The sequence below is a fragment of the Apiospora phragmitis genome (genome assembly GCF_038363925.1).
Source record: "Apiospora phragmitis strain CBS 135458 chromosome Unknown utg000013l:1.0-2965645.0:1.0-2969333.0, whole genome shotgun sequence".
Lineage (NCBI taxonomy): Eukaryota > Fungi > Ascomycota > Sordariomycetes > Amphisphaeriales > Apiosporaceae > Apiospora > Apiospora phragmitis.
The window spans coordinates 721,113-740,463 of NW_027117413.1; the positions used below are offsets into that span (position 1 = coordinate 721,113).

General features: G+C 44.0%; 10 protein-coding genes across 10 annotated transcripts; 2 read left to right on the top strand and 8 right to left on the bottom strand.

Annotated features, from left to right (window-relative positions):
• Window positions 1-452: 452 nt before the first annotated feature.
• On the bottom strand, window positions 453-767 carry PG994_013965 (uncharacterized protein; the record flags this gene model as incomplete). Its single annotated transcript, XM_066865374.1, has 1 exon — window positions 453-767. The coding sequence occupies one exon, from the start codon at window positions 765-767 to the stop codon at window positions 453-455; it is 315 nt and encodes a 104-aa protein (XP_066708503.1).
• A 459-nt stretch (window positions 768-1,226) lies between these two features.
• Window positions 1,227-1,617, bottom strand: PG994_013966 (uncharacterized protein; the record flags this gene model as incomplete). The annotated part of the gene is made up of 2 exons (XM_066865375.1): window positions 1,227-1,387; window positions 1,446-1,617. The coding sequence occupies 2 exons, from the start codon at window positions 1,615-1,617 to the stop codon at window positions 1,227-1,229; spliced, it is 333 nt and encodes a 110-aa protein (XP_066708504.1).
• A 673-nt stretch (window positions 1,618-2,290) lies between these two features.
• Window positions 2,291-2,890, bottom strand: PG994_013967 (uncharacterized protein; the record flags this gene model as incomplete). The annotated part of the gene is made up of 1 exon (XM_066865376.1): window positions 2,291-2,890. One exon carries the CDS (start codon window positions 2,888-2,890, stop codon window positions 2,291-2,293), a length of 600 nt encoding a protein of 199 aa, XP_066708505.1.
• An 808-nt stretch (window positions 2,891-3,698) lies between these two features.
• On the bottom strand, window positions 3,699-4,409 carry PG994_013968 (uncharacterized protein; the record flags this gene model as incomplete). The annotated part of the gene is made up of 1 exon (XM_066865377.1): window positions 3,699-4,409. The coding sequence occupies one exon, from the start codon at window positions 4,407-4,409 to the stop codon at window positions 3,699-3,701; it is 711 nt and encodes a 236-aa protein (XP_066708506.1).
• A 1,231-nt stretch (window positions 4,410-5,640) lies between these two features.
• Window positions 5,641-6,002, bottom strand: PG994_013969 (uncharacterized protein; the record flags this gene model as incomplete). The annotated part of the gene is made up of 2 exons (XM_066865378.1): window positions 5,641-5,851; window positions 5,914-6,002. 2 exons carry the CDS (start codon window positions 6,000-6,002, stop codon window positions 5,641-5,643), a joined length of 300 nt encoding a protein of 99 aa, XP_066708507.1.
• Window positions 6,003-7,462: 1,460 nt separating this feature from the next.
• On the bottom strand, window positions 7,463-7,834 carry PG994_013970 (uncharacterized protein; the record flags this gene model as incomplete). The annotated part of the gene is made up of 1 exon (XM_066865379.1): window positions 7,463-7,834. The coding sequence occupies one exon, from the start codon at window positions 7,832-7,834 to the stop codon at window positions 7,463-7,465; it is 372 nt and encodes a 123-aa protein (XP_066708508.1).
• A 213-nt stretch (window positions 7,835-8,047) lies between these two features.
• On the bottom strand, window positions 8,048-10,263 carry PG994_013971 (uncharacterized protein; the record flags this gene model as incomplete). Its single annotated transcript, XM_066865380.1, has 2 exons — window positions 8,048-9,806; window positions 9,872-10,263. 2 exons carry the CDS (start codon window positions 10,261-10,263, stop codon window positions 8,048-8,050), a joined length of 2,151 nt encoding a protein of 716 aa, XP_066708509.1.
• Window positions 10,264-10,885: 622 nt separating this feature from the next.
• Window positions 10,886-11,077, top strand: PG994_013972 (uncharacterized protein; the record flags this gene model as incomplete). The annotated part of the gene is made up of 1 exon (XM_066865381.1): window positions 10,886-11,077. One exon carries the CDS (start codon window positions 10,886-10,888, stop codon window positions 11,075-11,077), a length of 192 nt encoding a protein of 63 aa, XP_066708510.1.
• Window positions 11,078-11,695: 618 nt separating this feature from the next.
• Window positions 11,696-11,905, top strand: PG994_013973 (uncharacterized protein; the record flags this gene model as incomplete). The annotated part of the gene is made up of 1 exon (XM_066865382.1): window positions 11,696-11,905. The coding sequence occupies one exon, from the start codon at window positions 11,696-11,698 to the stop codon at window positions 11,903-11,905; it is 210 nt and encodes a 69-aa protein (XP_066708511.1).
• A 322-nt stretch (window positions 11,906-12,227) lies between these two features.
• Window positions 12,228-12,818, bottom strand: PG994_013974 (uncharacterized protein; the record flags this gene model as incomplete). The annotated part of the gene is made up of 1 exon (XM_066865383.1): window positions 12,228-12,818. One exon carries the CDS (start codon window positions 12,816-12,818, stop codon window positions 12,228-12,230), a length of 591 nt encoding a protein of 196 aa, XP_066708512.1.
• Between the last annotated feature and the right edge of the window lie 6,533 nt (window positions 12,819-19,351).

The window sequence follows — 19,351 nt, forward strand, 5'->3', positions numbered from 1 at the left end:
AGTTATACGAGAACGTTTAAAACACGCCTATAACGCTATGAAATCTATAGAGAGCCCGGGTATAATACGCGCACTTATTAAAATAATATAAAAACCTTTAAAAATAATAATTATTAATATATTTAATTAATTCTAAGCGTTATAATCGAATTAATTTATAACTTATAAGGCTTAATAATAAAAAGTGCGCAGCTCGCTTATATACGCAGCTCGCTTATAAGGTACGTTATATAAACACAGTTGATAGTTCGAAACTAAACGCACTAATGGAATGATATCACATAAAAAGGGTCCAGTGGGAGACGTGGGTGAAATGCATAATACACATCCCCTTTACCCAACACAAGTAATAAGCAGGCCTGCCGATAACCCCTAGGCCTCTCGCTCGCTGGGTGACGCCGAGGACTTATTGAAAGGCCTTGCTGTAACCCACGACTTAAGCAGCCGACAGTCTAGGCCACCGCATTGACGGCCGTCTGCAGCACGAACAAGTCCCAGACGCCGTTGACGTCGGCGACCTTGAGGCTCCACTCGTTCTCGTCGGCCTCGAACTCGAACTCGCCGAGGCCCGTGGTGACCCACCGGTTGGTGGTGGCATCGAGCTTGCCGGTTACCGCCTTGGCCGGGTCGATGGCCGCCTTGATGCCCTCGGTGAACTTATAGTCGAGCTTGCTGGTGTCGCCCGGGGCCGGCGGGTTGGCCGTCCGGACCGAGAAGGTGAGCGGGTCCACGTACATGAGGCCCGCCGGGGGCGCCAGCGCCGCCATGATGGGCGCGACGACGACCTGGTTCGCGGCGGTGCCGTTGAGCTCGACTTCGAGATTGCCGGCAGCCTGTCATGGGAAGATCGAGCGTTAGCAATCCTGTGTCATATAAATACATGTAGATGACGGGGGAAAGAAAGCTGTTGCGCCACGGTGTCCCACCTCATACAAGCAATGATGAGGGGACGGGTTGTCCAAACCACCATAACGCTACACATGAACAATACGTATACAGAAAACTGCAACTAGTGGAAGAACCCAGGTAAAGAGCAGCAGACTCACGTTCGCTGGAAAGTTAAGGTTGGTGAAAGCATTGGCGTTGACCACATTGGCCGAGCCAAAGAAGGCGGCAACTTCGATCTGCCCGGCCTTGTCGTCCTTCTTCTTGTCACCACCGGCAGCACCTCCCGCGGTTCCACCGGTTGCGGGTGGAGGCGTAGTACCATCGGGGATGACGACAGCTCAATCGCCGGTTAGGTCCTTGACGTTCTTGAAGGCCACCTCGCTCTCGTCGGCCTCGAACTCGAGCTCGCCGAGCTTCGTGTCGACGATGAAGGCGTTGGTGGTGGCGTCCAGTTTGGCCACTTGCGACTTGCTGATGTCAACGCCCTTGAGACCGGCGCCTGGGCTGGGGTGTTAGCCTGTCGGAGTAGCATACGAAGAGGGGCTTGGGAGACTTACTGGCTGGGTCGAAGATATAGTCGATGCCTCCAAAAGTCAACTTGTCCCCGCCCTCAGCCATGCTGACCTTGAAAGAGCTGGGCTCGAGAAGCTTGAAGCCTTTCGGGGGCGTGCCGGGCTTCTTGTTCTCCGTCACGGTGAGGGTCCGAGCGGTATCGGCCGAGACCTCCATTTCGAACTTGCCGACGGTCTGAACACATTGTTACTTATTTTCCTTCCGTTAAGTACTTAGCCATACAGTCCTGTCCATTGCTAATCCCGTGTCGAGAAAGGCGTTTATTATTGGTAACTATAATAAGATTGGGCACGTGTTCCAATTCCTTATTATCCCTCTGCCTTCCTACATGCTAGCAGCTTGAGGTGCCCGCCCCGGATGGAGCATCTGGAGCAGAAAAACTCATCCGCTGTACTCCCGGATGAGGCTCAGGTCGGGTCAGGGGGCGGGCCTTGGATCAGTATCAAGTCTGTTCATTTTTCTATCATGACGAATCCTTACAGTGTCTGCAATTCCTAGTTCTTCCTTTCCAACCCATGGCTGGGCCAATCAAGGCCGTGGCGCTTTAGCTGTGTACCACTAAGCGCCAGCAGAGTAGTCGTCCCTTCAACTGTTCCCCTCACTGTATGACCTGGGAAACTCTCTGAACATTAGCGATGAAACAGTGCCGTGGGATCAAACCAGGGACACGAGGTTACCGGGACGGAGCCCAACCCCCAGTGTAGGCATCCTTTCCTATCATCGCTGATGCTCATTAGACCCCGAGCTTTTTACGGATAGCCTCGAACTTTTTAACCGCTCGATCTTCGTAGAGATTCACAATTTTTTGTGCAACCTCAGGGTCGTCCAGCTAGCTAGGGAGCTCCGGGGAGTCTTTGGGACCCGGCTGAGGATGATAAAGGTCCTTGGCTGCGCTTCGCCATGTTTCGAGATCGTCCAATAATTCATCGAAGAGGTACAGGACTTCTCGGGAGTTCTGGCGCTTCTCTTCCTCATATTGCTTCTCGAGAGACCGGTTCTTTTCGTGCATAACCCCGTTCGCTTCCTTCAGACGGTCCTTTTCGCTCCGTTCCTCCACCAGATTCTGCTTCATGGTGTGTACGAGCTCTCCATACCGCCTTATGTCATCGTCGAGATGTTTCCTTTTGCTCTGTTCTTCCCCCAACTTGTTTTCCAACCCCTTCAGCATGCTTCCGAACACTCGGACAATTTCTTCCTTCCTGTGCGTAAGATCGGCCACCGTGTCGCTCAACTGTTGCGTGAGATCGACCACCGTGTCGCTCAGCTGTCGGACCTTCTCCTGGGCTTCCGCCAGTTCGACTTGAGGAGCTCGGATTCTCAGTTGGTCGCCAATTGACCGAGCCGAGGCATTTTCCGATGGTTGTCGTTTCATGTGCTTGGCCGGTGTCGCGGCCGTGGGACTGTCGCTTGCTTGGCGCTTGGGTGCCATTGTGACGAGGTTCGACTGCACTAGTCGGTTGATATGTCGATGTATTTGACAGGTGTTGGAGAAAAATACGGATATATGTCAGGTGGCAACCTGCTCGCTCTGGGACTTGTTCGTTTCCACTAGGTGGCTAAAATGGTACTGGATAGAAGTTGAAAAAAGAACAATACCAACAGCTTGAGAACTTGAGTCGTTGCTAAGAAGCCTTCGGAAATGGGAGCGCTAGTAAACTGCTTTTGTACGCTGATTTTTCCATTCTAAGTTTTCATTCTTAGAAGCAAGTAGGCGTTTGAGTTTCGAAAACCTTCGGGTATGAGGTTTGCGCACCCTGGATGCTATGAGTCTTTCGTTGCTGCTGGGTGGATCGCTTGGCATCAAACCCAAGTTGGCAAAGACACCGCTTTACTTGGATTGGATCAGTAAGTAGGCATTGTGAGATTTCACTAGACAAGTGAATTATCTTGATAATTCTCGAATTTACCCATGTTATTATTATTACATTGCCTTGATTACTGGATTCCGGGACGTTCCATGCCAATGTTCCCAATGAACACACATTCAACACACATTCATCGCTCCCTAGGCTTCCAACAACACGCCTGAACTCAAGCAAAGAGATGATACTCGCAGTCCTGTCTCATCCGGGCAATTTCTCGATTGTGGTAGAATCGCGATACCACCAGTGATGTTTTGATGTAGTCGAAACAGGAACCATACGTGTCTAGCTCCTACAAAGACTCGGATCACCCTGGGCGAGGTTGCGAGGATATACGCCTGGGTATCCGAGTCAAAATAGCCATGACGACCAGACCTAATCACGTGTCTCCGGTTCAACATGTGCCAGATAGTTGCATATATCCTCGACTGATCGGGTTACCCGTTGCTCATAGTGGTCGACAATCTTCTGTGCGATATCGCGGTCTAGAAGGTAGCTGGGCAAGGTCTCGGAAGAGTTGGCTCTTCCAACATCGACTGCAGTGTTGCTGACAACTACACCTGAAACTGCCGAATGAAGATTCTTGGTTGCGTCTTTGCATGCTTCGATTTCCTTAGCCAAGGAAAGAGCCATCTCTCGGGCTTTGTCCATGCGCTCGGTCTTCTGTTCGTTCTCGCGTCGTACTTTGGCCACATCATGGCGCACAAGACTCTCCCTTCTGATCGACGACTTGATCTCCGCCATACAGCCGTCCCGTAACAGTTTTTTCTTGCTCAATTCGCGCTGTAGGCCAGTGTTTTGCTCTTGCAGTTCCTGCACCTCCCTGGTCGCTTCTGTTTGTCTGTTCTGAAGTTTGGTGATTTCATCGTGCAATTGGTTCATAATATCATCCCCATATATAATCTCAAGGTCACGCCGATGGAGAAGGAACTCGATGCGTCTGAAGGCGCCATCATAATCGCTTCTATCAAAATCGCGTCTCACAATAGCGAGTGCCTCTTCGATGCTAGGCAGATCACCAAACTTGGTACTCGGAGCATGAGTGGAGGGTACAGGGCTACCGCTGGCTTTGCGCTTGGGAGGCATGTTGTTGGGACTAAGAGTTCACAGGGGATTAGTGCCTTGATAAGCATATCTGATTTTGGGAATGGTCGTTACCAAGTTTGATGGCCTAACTACCAGCGCCTGTCAATTGACATCCAGGAAGGCAACCAAATCAGAAATGGGCAGGTTGATGTGCGTGAATGACCCTGTGTTGGTGCTGGGATGGTGTGAACTAAATGCTTCAGCCGTGATAGCTACCAAGAAACAAAGGGGACAGGTAAGTTGCAAGAAAGTAGTCCAGTTGCTGGTTTGGTGAGATGCGGAAAAATTGGATCGTGTCTGATATCGGGTTGTAAAAGGTCACAGTTCTGAATTGATTATCCAGTTTGTAGTACTGACCCCAAGTGCCATGAAGCTACTCAAGAGCACTGAAAGTCGGGGCTGGCCTTTGTTTTGGGCAAAGGTAGACGCACCATATACGCGATTAATGTTGAAGTCACTTTTGTTTACTACATGTATTCTTGTCACCATCATTCCTTCAAACATTACTCACTTTCCACATATGTAACCGCATCGAATCATGCCGTGGGCACTGAAACCTTATGGGGTTCCTGGGAACCACACTGGACAAGGAATCGAACGAGGGAATGTACAATAACTCGTGCAGTAATACTTTCCGTAACCATTACCTGTTACCTTCCAACTCATGGCAAGAAAAAACCCAGCCCGCCGATAAACCTTCCTCTCTGGCGACCCCTATTCTTTTTTTGCATATACTGCCCGCGTACCAAGCACACCTCCATGCGCCAGTCTTAACTTACAAAGTACGTAAACATATCAAACTATGAATAAATGATTGCCTCTTGTCCTTTAGACTTCCCGCTTTCCACGAGCGGGTACGCGAAAGCCGCGGCATGAGCAGAAGGTGCGGCAAAGGGGGTGTTCAAGATGAAGGCAATTGCGCACTAAAGCAGGATAGGGGTGTTGAGCATCACGGAAAGCACGAAGAGTGGATGGATCTCATAGTATGTTAGATTTCTCAGATTATAAGGTAAAAGATGCAATGAAATTACTAAATAGCGCATGTGACAATCATGTTCGCAGTGCTATAGGGGTTTGAGCGCTTCCCAACTCTGTGAGTACGCTGATGGATCTTTGATGATGACCATAACTCCGAGCAATGCAAGACAATTAACCCCCAACTCATCAATCAATCTCCTCCTAATAGGTCGTTTTCCTTTACTTTCTTCTTCAATCCGTCTTTTTGACTTCTTTATTTGGTCCAGCCAAGGATGTTGAGGAGGTTGTTTCGCGGGTCGCCGTTCACCTCGACCTCGAGTGCCTTCCTTCGGGCGGCCATGACTTCGGGCGTGTTCTGTTGGTCGAACATCTTGTCGAAGGTGTTGGTCTCGCGGCCCAGTTCACTGCGGACGTAGGAGATGACGGCATAGGTGGCACCGACAACAGCCAGAGCGGGAAATACCCTGATGATGGGTTGCATATTAGCACAGTTGTTACATTTCATCAAGGATTAGAGAAATCGTACCTTGTGGTGAGGACGGGGCTGCTAGTTGCCGCGATTCTCGCAACAGCTGGCATCTGAGGGCGCATGTTTTGTGGGTGAGTGATAGCCATGGTGGTGCTTTATAGGTGGGTATGCAATATGCAGATGTCGATGCAAGTGGACTGGAGTAACAGCGTTGCACTGAATGAATTAAGGTGATTGACTGTAGTGTTGCACGAGATGTTGCTTCCGTGGAATGATGCAGACTGCAGTGAAACATATTGGAATAAACCCGTCTGCCCCCCATATTATATACAGCTTCCATGTGATTTGCCGAAGATGACTCGACGACAATTACTCCAAAACCTTAAGCCCCAAGTCCTTCCGAACAAGTTAAGATTCCTTCGAAGAAGATTCGCGATGCAGTGCAGCAGTGGTCCGATGTTACCTGGCTGCTCACGACACAGTGGTGTGATTTGGCCCAGGCTGGACTGTGAGCCATACCGGACTTTGACGTAGCTATCTAGCGGCTTGGGCTGTTAGCGGCGAGCCCCGCAGGGGAGGACCAGCAGGAGCCAGCGGGAACCAGGAGGGCCACCAACACCCGCCGGACTTAGACGCAGTAAGGCCTGGTCCCCCAAGAGAAAACAGCCGCCGGTCGCAATCAGGTAAGGCGTTCCCGTGTTTTTATCGCAGGGTCAGTCGCGCATGCAAACTGTCGATTGGCCCCCGTGCGCGCGCGCGTCTTGGGGGAAATGAAAGCCCGGCGGAGTCCGCCCACGAATTTCACAAGCATGGAATGCAACCTGTTCGTCCCAACACCTGGGCTTCAATGTTACATTTTGCCTTCAGTCGGGCCATTCCCCACGCTACCAAACATTTGAGCTCCAGAACGTACGAGACCAATGGGATTGGATTTGGCCTGGGGAATGGAGAATGCCTGAACCATCTGCCATCTGTCATCTCTTAACCCACTCAAACTCTTCACGCTGCATGTGTCAATATTGCATTGCTGACAGGACTGTACATTTACAATGTTGATGATCTGACTTCTCAGGTAGTTTCCGACAACCCCCATTTCTAGGAGTCTTCCGAACTCCGACAAACTCCTGGGGCGACCAATAGTGATCGACACAAAAGTCATACCACCAATTCAACCCCCCGAAAACTGTAAATGGTACCTGAACAGCTCCGCCTCCATAACCAATTGAGCCCCTTAAACACTGCAGAATTGCAACACTTTGCCTGTGTATCAAAAAAGAACATTAACGCCGCTTTGGTGGATTATGAGTATTTCTTCTTTCTTTTTTCATTCTTGCTATACGATCATCGATAGCATCGCCACTTGGCACGACTGCATGTTCCTGCAATCCCGTCGGTGCAAGTCATCAGTCACGTGTTGCACCAGCTCAGTAGATGAGCTAACCCGCAGTGAGGAATCTACGCCAAAAGAGACAAATGTAGTAAGGGATATACCAAACCCAATTCCCACGGAATCGGTAAAGATAGATTCGAAATTAGGCATCTAACTGTTGAGGATCAACTGGACATGTAAGCAGTCAATTGCCCACCTCCTTCATTCTTCTATAGTTTAGGACCGATACGCCGTCCCTCCGATCCCGCGCCATAGGAACTTTCGCCTCTCATTTTTCATCGTCGGTATGATCAAATCTTTCACTTCCTGTAATAAAACCGCGTCGTAGTTGCCGAAACATGCGTCCAGAGACCCCATCAGGGCCATTCCATCCACCTCGATGGGACTCGAGGTAATGGCGGCCCTGGCGCGCGGATCCAGAATCCTCTTCATGATCCGCAGACGAATTCGGGCCAGAGATGCTACATCGAACGTGACGTGACCGCTATCTAGTCCGATAAAGTACTGGTGTTGCCAGATCAGGGCACGCTCCCAGATCGTGCGGCCTTGCCACCTTTGTGCAGGTTTCGCTCCGTTGTCGAGAAGCATTTTGACCAAGTCTTCGCTTATATGTTGGTAGGCAAACTGTAGCGAGGGCTTTAAGGCGTAGTCCAAAAGGGGCCGTCCCTTCTTCGATTTCACGAGCGACTTGTCCTTGCTTACGTGCCAGGCAACGTACTGCGTCAGGCCAAACTGGATGGCCACGGTGAGAAAGCTGCTGTCGGCTTCGAACGGCTCGGGCTCGAGCGGGTGGAAATGAGATCAGTGCCTCGAAGCATGGTACTTGGCTTCCCGGCCTTTGTCTCCCCGGGTCATGTTTCCTAGCATGTATATTTTCTCTACCCATTGCCCCCCTCTCTCTTGCAGCGAGAGTTCGTGGGCGTATTGTAAGTTGCGGTCGATGAAGGTGAGCACTCTCTCGTATTCCTTGTCGATGGATCCGAGAGATTCTAAGAAGCTGGCATACTTCAAAGCTCGGATGGCGAAGTCCCAGAGCATGGGTCTACTGCAGGATCCACCGGCAATGGCAATGGCAAGACGCCTCATGACGGTCCGTATCAGGTGCTGGCATGTTTCAGGGCTCGGTTTGAACTCATCAGCCGCAAAGTCCCATGAAGTGCCGTGTTCAAAGCCGACCCTCGCCTCGGTCAAATCAAGCGATTGATCGCCATACGGCTGGTCATCATTTACAGTGATGAGCCCAAAGCATAGGTTCTTGAGTTCGTGTTCCATGAAAAAGCCTGCGCGGCTCATTTGCTCGCGGGTATAAGCCAGCGCCGATATTATGTTGCTGCCAGAGCCTTGGCTTTCTGGGTGGCAGGCGAGGTATAAGTCGAAAAGCGATAATTTCCAATTGCCTGCCGCGTTGAAAGACCTCAGCTGGCTTATTTGGTGTGTCTGCACCATTCTAACCATGCTTGCAGATCTTTCTTTTGACATTCCTTTATACACATCATTCATCGATGTGGGCATCTCTCGAATGGCTTCGCTTAGTTCATTCGCGTCCGCGCCATCTTTTGCCAAGCTTTGCAACCGGTTGATGGCCACACGGGCCCATAGGAACATCCCTTGAGATGCTTCGGTGACGAAGTCAACCAGCTCGATGTTGTAGGTCTCCTCCAAGGTCTGAAGCTTGGTCCTAACAAACCCACGCATTCCCTCCCTGTTGAGATCTGTTATGTGGATATTGCAGGACGAAGGCAATGTGGCCTCAACAAAATAAGTTGGCCTCGCTGCTAGTACGATCTTGATATTATTGGCAGTAGAAACATATTTCAGCAACTTTAGTAAGTTTTCAAACTCCTCACTCATGTCTAATCCATCGATCAAGAGGACAATCTTCAAAGGAGTTTGTTCTTGTTCGGCCAAAACCTTGAAGGCTTTGAACAGCTGGCTCATAGAGGGATGGCCAAGTTTCTGATGCCTCGATGTTGACTTGACAACTTGACGATCGAATGTAAGCTTAAATTCGGTTGGGAATACGTATTGAATCAACCACGGATGTTGGCGCAGGATGAAGACCAGCACACAGCGAAGCAGGCCCGCGACACTTGTCGTCATGGTCAGCCCAGCTCTCCAAAAGAAATGAGAAGCGATACACGGGGTTGCCGACACTTTCCATTGACGGACAGACTCGGTAAACTCCAAGGACTGAGATATGAACTTCATTATTGTTGACTTGCCGCTTCCGGGTGGGCCAGTAATAACAAATGGCCTCGTTCCAGCGTGGCTGGCCCAACACAGTATCCCAGTTGAGTCAGGGGTTCGCTTCTTTCCGGTCCCAATGAACCAGTCACAAGTACCAGGCTCCGGTGTGGACAAGTTCCGCTTCCCTTCATTCATCAGTGGGAACCTAAGCCATCTAAGGATGGATCCATAGACATTGCGCAGGACATGAGAATCCCACTGGTATTTCTCGCCTGCGATAATAGTAGGAGGGACTGCATGGCGCCCGTCATAGTATGGATTAAGTCCTAGACTTAACTCCGCGAGTGAGACGGCAGATTCAAAAGACTCTTGCCTGCAACTAGTGAGTCATTTCTCCGGTCGGACAAGTGTTTTATTCCTGGAAGCCATGTAACATACCGGAGAATCGACTCAACTGAAGAGCGTAGCGAAGGTAAAAGAGCGAATGTGGAGCACATAGTCTCGGCAGTTAGGCCTGTCGCCACAATCTTGTCCGTCATCTCTTTGATTGCATCTTCGCACTGCTCATAGATCGAAACCCATCGCTGCTGCATTACGGCTTGCTTTGCGTTGCCGCCTTGTTGTAACGAGGTCTCCACGTGAGCGGCCAACGCTTTCTGGATCGATTCATGCTGTTCAGCGAGAACCTGGGCGAATTCATCATCTAATTGGACTGGAGAAGACTTCGTGAGGTCAGTCTGCTGATCAAGGAGGGTTTCGCCGAAATCCAAGAACCGGAGGATGGCCCTTGCAAGACAATCCCGCGAAGTAGTCTTACTGGGTGTTTCCATGTTCAAATGCAAATTTCGTGCGTCGGGTTGGGATGTGAGAAAAATACCGTTGCCTCTGTTCGACGATTGGTAAAAGGAAAATGAATGGTCTTACGGCGGGGTCATCTTGTTAGGGGCGGTTCGACCGTTGCCGTCCGGATGATCCCGATTGCGGATGAGCCATATCTGCCTTGGACGGCGGCTGGAGCATTCAACAGAGAGGGGTAACGGGTAACGACCTGAATCATACAAGTTAATGGCGGTTGTTTGGCTGCATTAGTGCTTATTTCAGGTTCATTGCCGAAGCTTCCACCTATAAAAGGCGTATTATGGCAGACCTGGGATTGACAGACATACAGTAACCTCATGTTTTCTTTTCCTTATCCTTTTCTTTTCAATGCCACAGTGGACACGTTTTACACGAAAACGAGACAGTGAACGACGCAGGTAGCTAGATCATCTGTAAACGTCCTATCTATCCAATGACAAAACATTCAACACAGTCAGAATACTTACTATTTAGATTAGACTTCAAAGCCTATAAATTATTATACTAATTCAAAAGCTAGCGCCGCTCTAGCAACAAAAGGGGATGACTAGCCAACTCTCAACCATAGAGCGTTATGTTAGGCTAGCAACTGAAATGGATTCTGATGAGGATCTCGCGGTTATCCGGCGATTCGGCGACTTGTATCTACTCAACATCTTAGTGGTTCAAGCGGAGCTTCAGAAGATGCGCGCCGAGTTTATTGCCATGTGCGAGGATCCGAGCAAGGCCGGACATCGCAGCAATATAATGTCACTGCCCGTTGAAGGGGACGGCGTTGACACGTAGAAGCATAGGATGTTCAAAAGCATACAGACTAAACTGAAGGAGTATAGTGAGTGAGCCAGATAAGACAATGCAGATCCTATTCTAGCCCCGTGGCGAGCGCCCCCAGACTGATGCACTTGCCCCTTAAGACGATGCCATCATTGCGCAGACACATATCCGCAACCTGGACCGGCCAGGGGCAGAAGACATCCCGTACCTTCGAGCTTGGATCGCCTCCGAGTCCAACGGAAGGCCACTGGAAGACTGGGACAGGAACTGTTGGGGTCCGGAGCATGAGAACGATTTCATATCGCTCAAGAGTGACGGGGCACGAGGAAACCGCCTCATAGCACGCGCTAAGCTAACTTACCACATCTGGCGACACCGTTTCGCCAGCTTGAACGAGGCAAGTGCCCTACCTTCTTAAGTGCCTAGGTTCTATCCATGCAAGGGGCTATGAAGCTAACCAAGGCTGGCAGAAATCACCGCCGGAAACCATAGACTCCCGTGTCATCCAGCTAGGCGGTCCGAAGGAGCATTTAGGCCGGGCTACCCTGCAACGCAAGACGGCGTTCTCCTCTCGCCTGATCGACCATGGCACTGTTCGGGGGAATTGCACTTGTGGTGCCTACCATCATTATGGCCGCTTTACCGAGCCTGCTGACTAGTCTCATCACCACCTCTGTGGCTGTAGTGGCCTTTGCCATCACCCTAGCCTTTGGCGCGAGGGACAGCACCGGGAAAGACGTGTTACAGGCCACGGCTGCTTACACGGCTGTGTTGGTCGTTTTCGTGGGTACGAGCTTGAGTGGTGTCTCACAGAATGGAAGCCAGGCACCAAGAAGATAGCGACCTGCCCGGAAGACCCGAACATACGTGATATTCAAGATTATGTATGTCGTTTCACAAGATGGATTTAGACATTTAACTCGCGAAAATTCACATTTTCACTTGATTCCCATTGCCCGACCGGCAAACATGGTGCCACCAACCACATGAACAACGGACAACATGCATCTGGGGCTATTGCCTTTATTATGGTGACTGAGAGGCAATGCCAACCTATGACTCACGACGGCCATTGTGCTTCCGTTGATTGCGATGACACACAGGCCTAATTGATCGTGGCTTTGACAATCGTGCACTACCTCCTCTCCTATTTTGCTCCATATCAAGGCTTCTTGGCCGTTTGCTGCCCTTCCATTTCCTGGTGCAACTCGTTTTGTGCGTTCGCCATTGCGACGTCAAACACACGGTCGAACTCGCGTCGTGCTGCCATTTCACCTGCTGCTCGCAGATGGCTGTAAGATTCTCGGCCAACAGCCCACCAAACCCAGGTTTCGATGAGGCGCGATCGAGGAATGAAGCGAGGTAAGCCGATGATGTGCTCAAGGAGGCTGTGGTTCTTCTGGCCCACAATCCAGTTCTCCTGAAGGAGGTCGTTGAGATTCTTGGTGGCGACGTTGGCAAGGTCAATCCCCTGCTTGTGAGTGAAGGCGGGTCTCTTGGGAGCTACTTTGGTGTCGGTTGATTTTGTATCCTTGGTGACCACGGTGAATCCGTCCTCCTGGAGGAACGTCTCTTCGTCCTTCTGCTCCTTGGCTTTGAAGCAGTCGGCGCAGGTCTCCTTGCTGCGCTTCGTGGTAATGTGACGGTGGTCAACCTTTTGGCACTCTTCGCCTAAGAGACACCAAATGCCGGGTTTATGATCGGCAATAATGCAACCGCAAGCATAAATAGTCTTCGTGGTGCTCACGCACATGATGACGGTGGCGTGTGAAAGTGTATGTGGTTCGATGCAGGATATCGGGTTCAGGTGTTCTGACTTGCAAGGGAGACTCAAGAAATGGTAGAGTGTTGTTTTGGGGAAGAAGGAGAAAGAGCTGTGGAGGTCGGCGATGAGAAACTGTTTTGTGGCAGAGGGAGGCGTCATTGAATCCTAGGCTTATGCAGGTACTAACTTCCCGTGTATTGAATTTTAAAGTGAGCACTCGAGACCAATGTCGCAATACAATTATCACAAAGCACTCATTAAGAATTCTAATGCAGCACATAATGCTATATAGTAAGGTCTAACTGAAGCTGATAGAAGGCTGTGCATATAATGTTTATACGTATGGTATAAACATGGAAAACTACTACCTGGGTAACGGGTAACATAAATTGAATGCTTCGACGACGGATGGCTATGTCCTCTTTATTTAATTAGGCCCAAACCACTTCAATCTACTCAAGGCCTCTTTGACCCTTATATAAAGGTAGACGATGAGCGTAGCCCACCACCACAATCTGTCTAGATATGCCAAAGCCCACATGGCTTCCCATAACACAATTTGGGAAAGGGCGTATTCTATGAATCCTTGGCAACTCAGGTGCTTGACCTAATATAATATTTTGTAGGAGTGGATTGCTTCTTGTGTCACTTTTGGTGACTTTAAGAAAGATAAGACAGACACTTAGTAGAAGCAATAAGTGTAACGTATCCCACAAGCGAATGTCCCACACAAGCGAATGTCTCATTTTTATAAATTTCCTCATAGCCTTAACCTTTTTTTATATTCTTTTACGTCCGAAAATATTATAACTTTAAAAAAAGAGTAATATAATTCTAGCGTTTTAAACGCTTTAAAAAGATTTAATTTTAAGCGTATAAAAAGCTGTATTAATTTATTACGTCTTATCGAAAACTTTATAACGTAAACGAAATAGCTAACCTATACGATACAAAATAATGTCAGGGACCCACCTTTCGCGCCCCCCCTGCTTTCGCGCCCTTGTTAACTAGCCACCGGATTTTTTAACCCCTTTAATTATTTCGATTTCCTCTACTAATTTTTTATCGTTTTTTTTTAAACTTTAAATATAGTGCCGATAATTAATTATAAAGCAGTATACCGAAAAAGAGCTCTAAAAAGCCTTAAATTATATCGTAAATAGTACTCCGATTAAATAAGCCGCTCGTGAATACGGTATTCCCGAGTCAACGCTCCGGAGCCGACTTTAAGGCCACCAGTCCAGATCGGAGGGTGCGGCAGATCTTCAGAGGCTCAGTCCTAACCAGGAGAAGCACTTGGCATTATAGATTATTACTTAACAGGCTCTAGGGCTTCCTCTAACCTACGCCTAAGTACGAGAATTCGCCGAGCGCATCCTTCGAGCTTAAGGGGACCCTAACCTAGTCGAAAAGAAATAGCTCTAAGCCTTTATACGAAGGAATCTTATTATTAAGGTTTTAAGGGCTCGAGTTATTAATTTAAAGCGTGTTAATAGTATTTTTATCGAGGTAATTCGGTCCTGGTTTTAGCGACTCGAATAACCCGATATTTAAGAAATTAAGCTAATTAACCGTTATAATATGGATAAAATAGGGGTCCTCGAGGGTATCGGATCGAATAGTTTAGTACTCGGAAGTATTAAAAACCGGTCTATTCGAAAAAAATAACTTAGTTCGAAAGCTTAAACCTTTTTTATTAAATATATATTAACTTTAAAACGTATAATTAATTTATTAGTTATTTTTAAGTGTAAAATTATTTAATAATAATAATTCTCTTTTAATTTAGCTCTTTTTAAGGGCTAATAATTTATCGCGACGGAAAATAGATAAATAACGGATAAAATAGCCGTCGAATAGCTCGAGAAAGTCTTTATCCCAAATACCGCCCCGGAAAACCCTTCGAAATACCGCCTACTTATTATCGACGGCCACGGAAGCTATATAATAACTAATTTTATATATTTATACTTTAATTATCGTATTCGTTTTCTTTTTTTACCCCCTTATATATCCCACGTTTTATAACCCTTCGATCTAGCCGTCTTCAGCCCTCTAAAGACGGTATACCGGAAAATACTCGGAAATATAAACTAATACTCGAACTTAACGGTAATCGGCAAGCGATACTTCCTTCAATGCTACTAGAAAGCCCGTTCGGAAGCACTTTCGGGCTAGAATATCCGAAATAACTAGAAGGCAGCCGGCCTTTAGCCGGTAAATATAACAAAACCACTACTAAGCCCGCTTTTAGTCAGAAACACCCTCTATACGATATCCGATCCGGCTCGTACGGAGCTTAACGGGTCTAATAGGGTCCTCTATACGCCCCGGAATATAATTCGTGGTTCGGATATTATTTAGTCGACCTTAAAAAAGTCGGTTAAATTTAAGGAGCAAGTCCGGCTTGCTAACCTATTAGAAAAGAATATAGCTATATAACGGTAACTGTTTCGAAAGGTCCGGAAAGTATTTAATAAGAAGGACGTATAGGTGGCTATCCTGGAGAGGCAGGTTGAGGCATTCTAGGCTCAACTGGAGGCTGTAAGGCCGAGGAAACGGAAGAAGGTGGATTTGAGCCCGAATTCGAGGTTCGCTATAATCGAAGATATATAATATACGTAAATAGCTATTAAAAAAGCTAAAATTACTTCTAATAAAGAGAGCGATAATAAAATTAATAAGGCTAGCTTTTATATAATTATTATTATAAAGTCGAGCTAAATAGGCGACGTTAAATTAAAGGGGTAAATTTAAACAAACTGGTTAATAGGGGCGCGAAAGTAGGGGGGGCGCGAAAGGTGGGTCCCCGACGTTACTTACGAATTCTCGAAAGCTTCTAAATTTTAAAAAAAATATAATTATTCGATATATTATTAATTTAAATACGCGATCGTTTCTTCCCCGGCTAAGTAATATAAAAAATATAGCGAATCGATTATTTAATTTACGCGACGCGGGACGTGTCGGCGTTAACTAAGCTTTTAATTTCGTATAATAATAATTAGACCTCCGGACGCGTTTTAATTAAAAAATCGATTATTAAAAAGTCTTTTATAAAAATCCCGAAGCGTATTACGCGTAATTTACCCTTATATAGAATATAATTTATAAGTACAGGATTTAAAAGGAGGATATCTATAATTTCGACGAGACTGGCTTTTTTATAAATTAAATCTCGTTCGAAATAATCGTAACTATTTCTAATTAATGCGGAAAGCTTAAAGTAATATAATAAAAAAACTAGGAATAAGTTATAATTATTTAAAGCGTTGGATTACACGGTTACACTAAAATTCCGTACATTATTTTTACCGGGAAAACGCACCTCTTTTCCTAATATAAAAATAGCTTATTACCGAAAGACTAAGTGATCGTAATTATTAAAAATAATTAAATTATAAATAAAAAAGGCGAGGATTAGATTTAATACTTTAATTAATATATTAGGTTTTGTACGAAAGGTTATTATCGCTTTTTAATCTTAAACGGTTACAAAAGTTACTATTCGATAGCTTTCGAGCTCTATTATAAAAAAAACTCGATTATTATACTTTATATACCTTCTTATTCGTCGTATAAATTCTAACCTTTTAATATTAACTGTTTTCGTATATTAAAAAAAGCGTATAGAAAAGAAATTAAATATTTTATACGGACGTATATTACCTATATCTTAAAGGAAGACTTTTTATTAACGTTTTTAAAAACGTTTTAAGCGATTTTCACCGTTTCGAATATACGAAAAAGCTTTTAAAAAATAGGACTCGTTTTATATAATCCGGAATATATTATTTTATAATTAGATATAAAGCTATATATTTTAATACCTCCGGGGACGTTTTCCGGCTTATTTATTCCTTAAAAATTAAAAACTTTAAATAACTCGATTAAAGCTTAATCCTAAACCGAATACGTTTAAAACCGTATTATACGGTATTAAAATAACTTTTTAACGTTTATTTTAATTAGCTTTAATTAAATCGTAAAAGTTATAACGTATATTATATACCGAGTTACTCTTTTAAAATATAAGAACGCAATATTTTAAAAAATAAACAAAATATTTAGCCGGCGCCGCCGTATAAAAAAAACGGCTATAAAATAAAAAATTACTTCGTATATAAATTAAAAAAGATTTATAATTTTAAAAAGATATTAATAAATAATTATAAAACGAATCGCGTCGAAAGAATAATTATACGAAAACGTTTAGGATACGCTTATAACGCTATAGAATCTACGGAAAGCCCGGGCATAATACGCGTACTTATTAAAATAATATAGAAATATTTAAAGATAAGAATTCCGATTAATTTTAATATTTTATATACGTTATAATAGAATTAACTTATATTTTATTAAAAAAGTATAAAAAAATAAAACATTCGCTTATATAGGATATTCGCTTATGGGATACGTTATAATAAGTAAATTTCATAAGGTGAGAAACTTTAAACAAGGATATAATATATATAATATAGTCTATAGTTTAATTAAATATACGGTCTAATTAAATACTTTTTAAGACCTTATATAATAAAATATAAGATTATTTAATTATTAAGTTTAAAATTAATTAGAACTACTTAGAATTGTTTTCGTTAAACGCTTTTATATTATTTTATAGTCGTTTTTTTTTCGTATAGTAGCGCCGGCTAAGTATTTTATTTACTTCTTATAATACGGTTACTTTATTTTTTTTAAAAAAGTAAGCCGGTATATAACTTGCGTTATACTTTTCGTAATTTAATTAAGTCTATTAAAAATTAATATCGAGGAGCTATTTTAATGCCGCGCGATTCGATTTTTTACGTATTTAGTTTAAAACTAAGCTTTAATTAATTATTTAAAGTTTTTAATTTTTAAAGTATAAATAAGCCGAAAGAGGTCGCCGGAAGCGTTAATGTACAAAGTTTTATATTTAATTATAAAATAATATATTCTAGATTATACGGTATAAGTCTTATTATTAAAATAGTTAAAACTAAAGCTGTTTATATTAATTTAAAAGGAGTATATAATACCCCTCGTAATTAGTATTAAAAATAAATATAAATAATAAAATATAACGATTAAATCTCGATTAAACCTAGAATTTATATTTATATACGAAAGCTTATTTAATATTAATTAATAGTTACGTAAAGTAATTATAAATTAGTAAGAGTAAAGAGACGGTTTTATGCCCTTATCGATATAAGGGCGACCGTACTAAGGAGCTCCGAGAATTTCCGCCCGTTAAAGATTTAAAGGAAGAGCCGAACTAAATTAACCGTACGAGGAGGAACCTCTTTTTTTAAGTATATATTATAAAAAAGAGACTAGGTTTCGAATTATACGCGAAACTAATTAAATTTTATATAATTATATATTTAAATAACCTTATCGTACGATTTATAAAATAATAACCCTTATTAAAATAGAATTAATTACGGTCGGCGAATCGGGATCGAGCTTAAACGTATCGAATTTAAATAAACCGATAACTTTAAACCTTAAACTACTTATATACGAAGAGGTATTTTAAAATATCGAGATTTTATTAATAATTTAAAAAAAGAATATTAACCTCGTTTTTTAAAAACTCGAACTTTTAAATATATTTTTCGAAAAAATAATACCCGAACTATTTATAATATACTTTATATAATACTTTTTAAAATATTATATATTAAAAATAAAAAGAACTTTTTTTAAAAAATTCTTTATTATAAAATTTAATAAATAAACCGAGTACTAATTTAATTAAATTAATTATACGTTTTAAAAAAAACTTTTTAATTATTTTAAAAAATACGGAGTCGATATATTAATAAACGGATCCTTTAAAGCCAAGCTCGCAAGCCTAGTATTACCGGCCGCTCCCGCACATCAATAAGACCGACCGGTAGAACCGACTTCGGAAACCTAAAAAGAGGACGTTCCACACGCTTCCCGAGAACAGGTAATCGAACAACCGCCGCCTAAGCTAGAAACACCCGGTCTCCGTACGGAGTAATCGTTCGCGATACTATAAGGTACTCTAAAACCGACGTTTAATCCCGGAGTTTCAAACACTCTAGGCCCGACGTCCAACCCTAGATTCCCAAGTACCTGAGCGTCGCAAAATATCGTCCTTTTTCTTTCTCCGACTCCGGTACCGCCAGACCAGACCGTACGATTATCTAGTCCAGCGTACGTTACGGAGTATAATATCCTTCTAAGCCGAGTTATTTATATTAATAAAATTAATTAAAATAAAGTTATTACTTTTTTAAAGGTATAAAAGAAAAAAAAGAATTATACCGGTAAGCCGTATAATATTTTCTATAATAAAGTATAGATATTTATTAAAATATACCGACGGCTAGATATACCGGAAAACTAGTATTATATAATCTTCCCGGATATTTTTTCTGGCCGTCCAGAGGTATTTTATTTTAATTATATCGGACTCGGAAAAAAATAAAACGAGATATATTATTTTATAAACTCGTATTTTAATACGATAATAAATTATATATAATATTTTATAAATT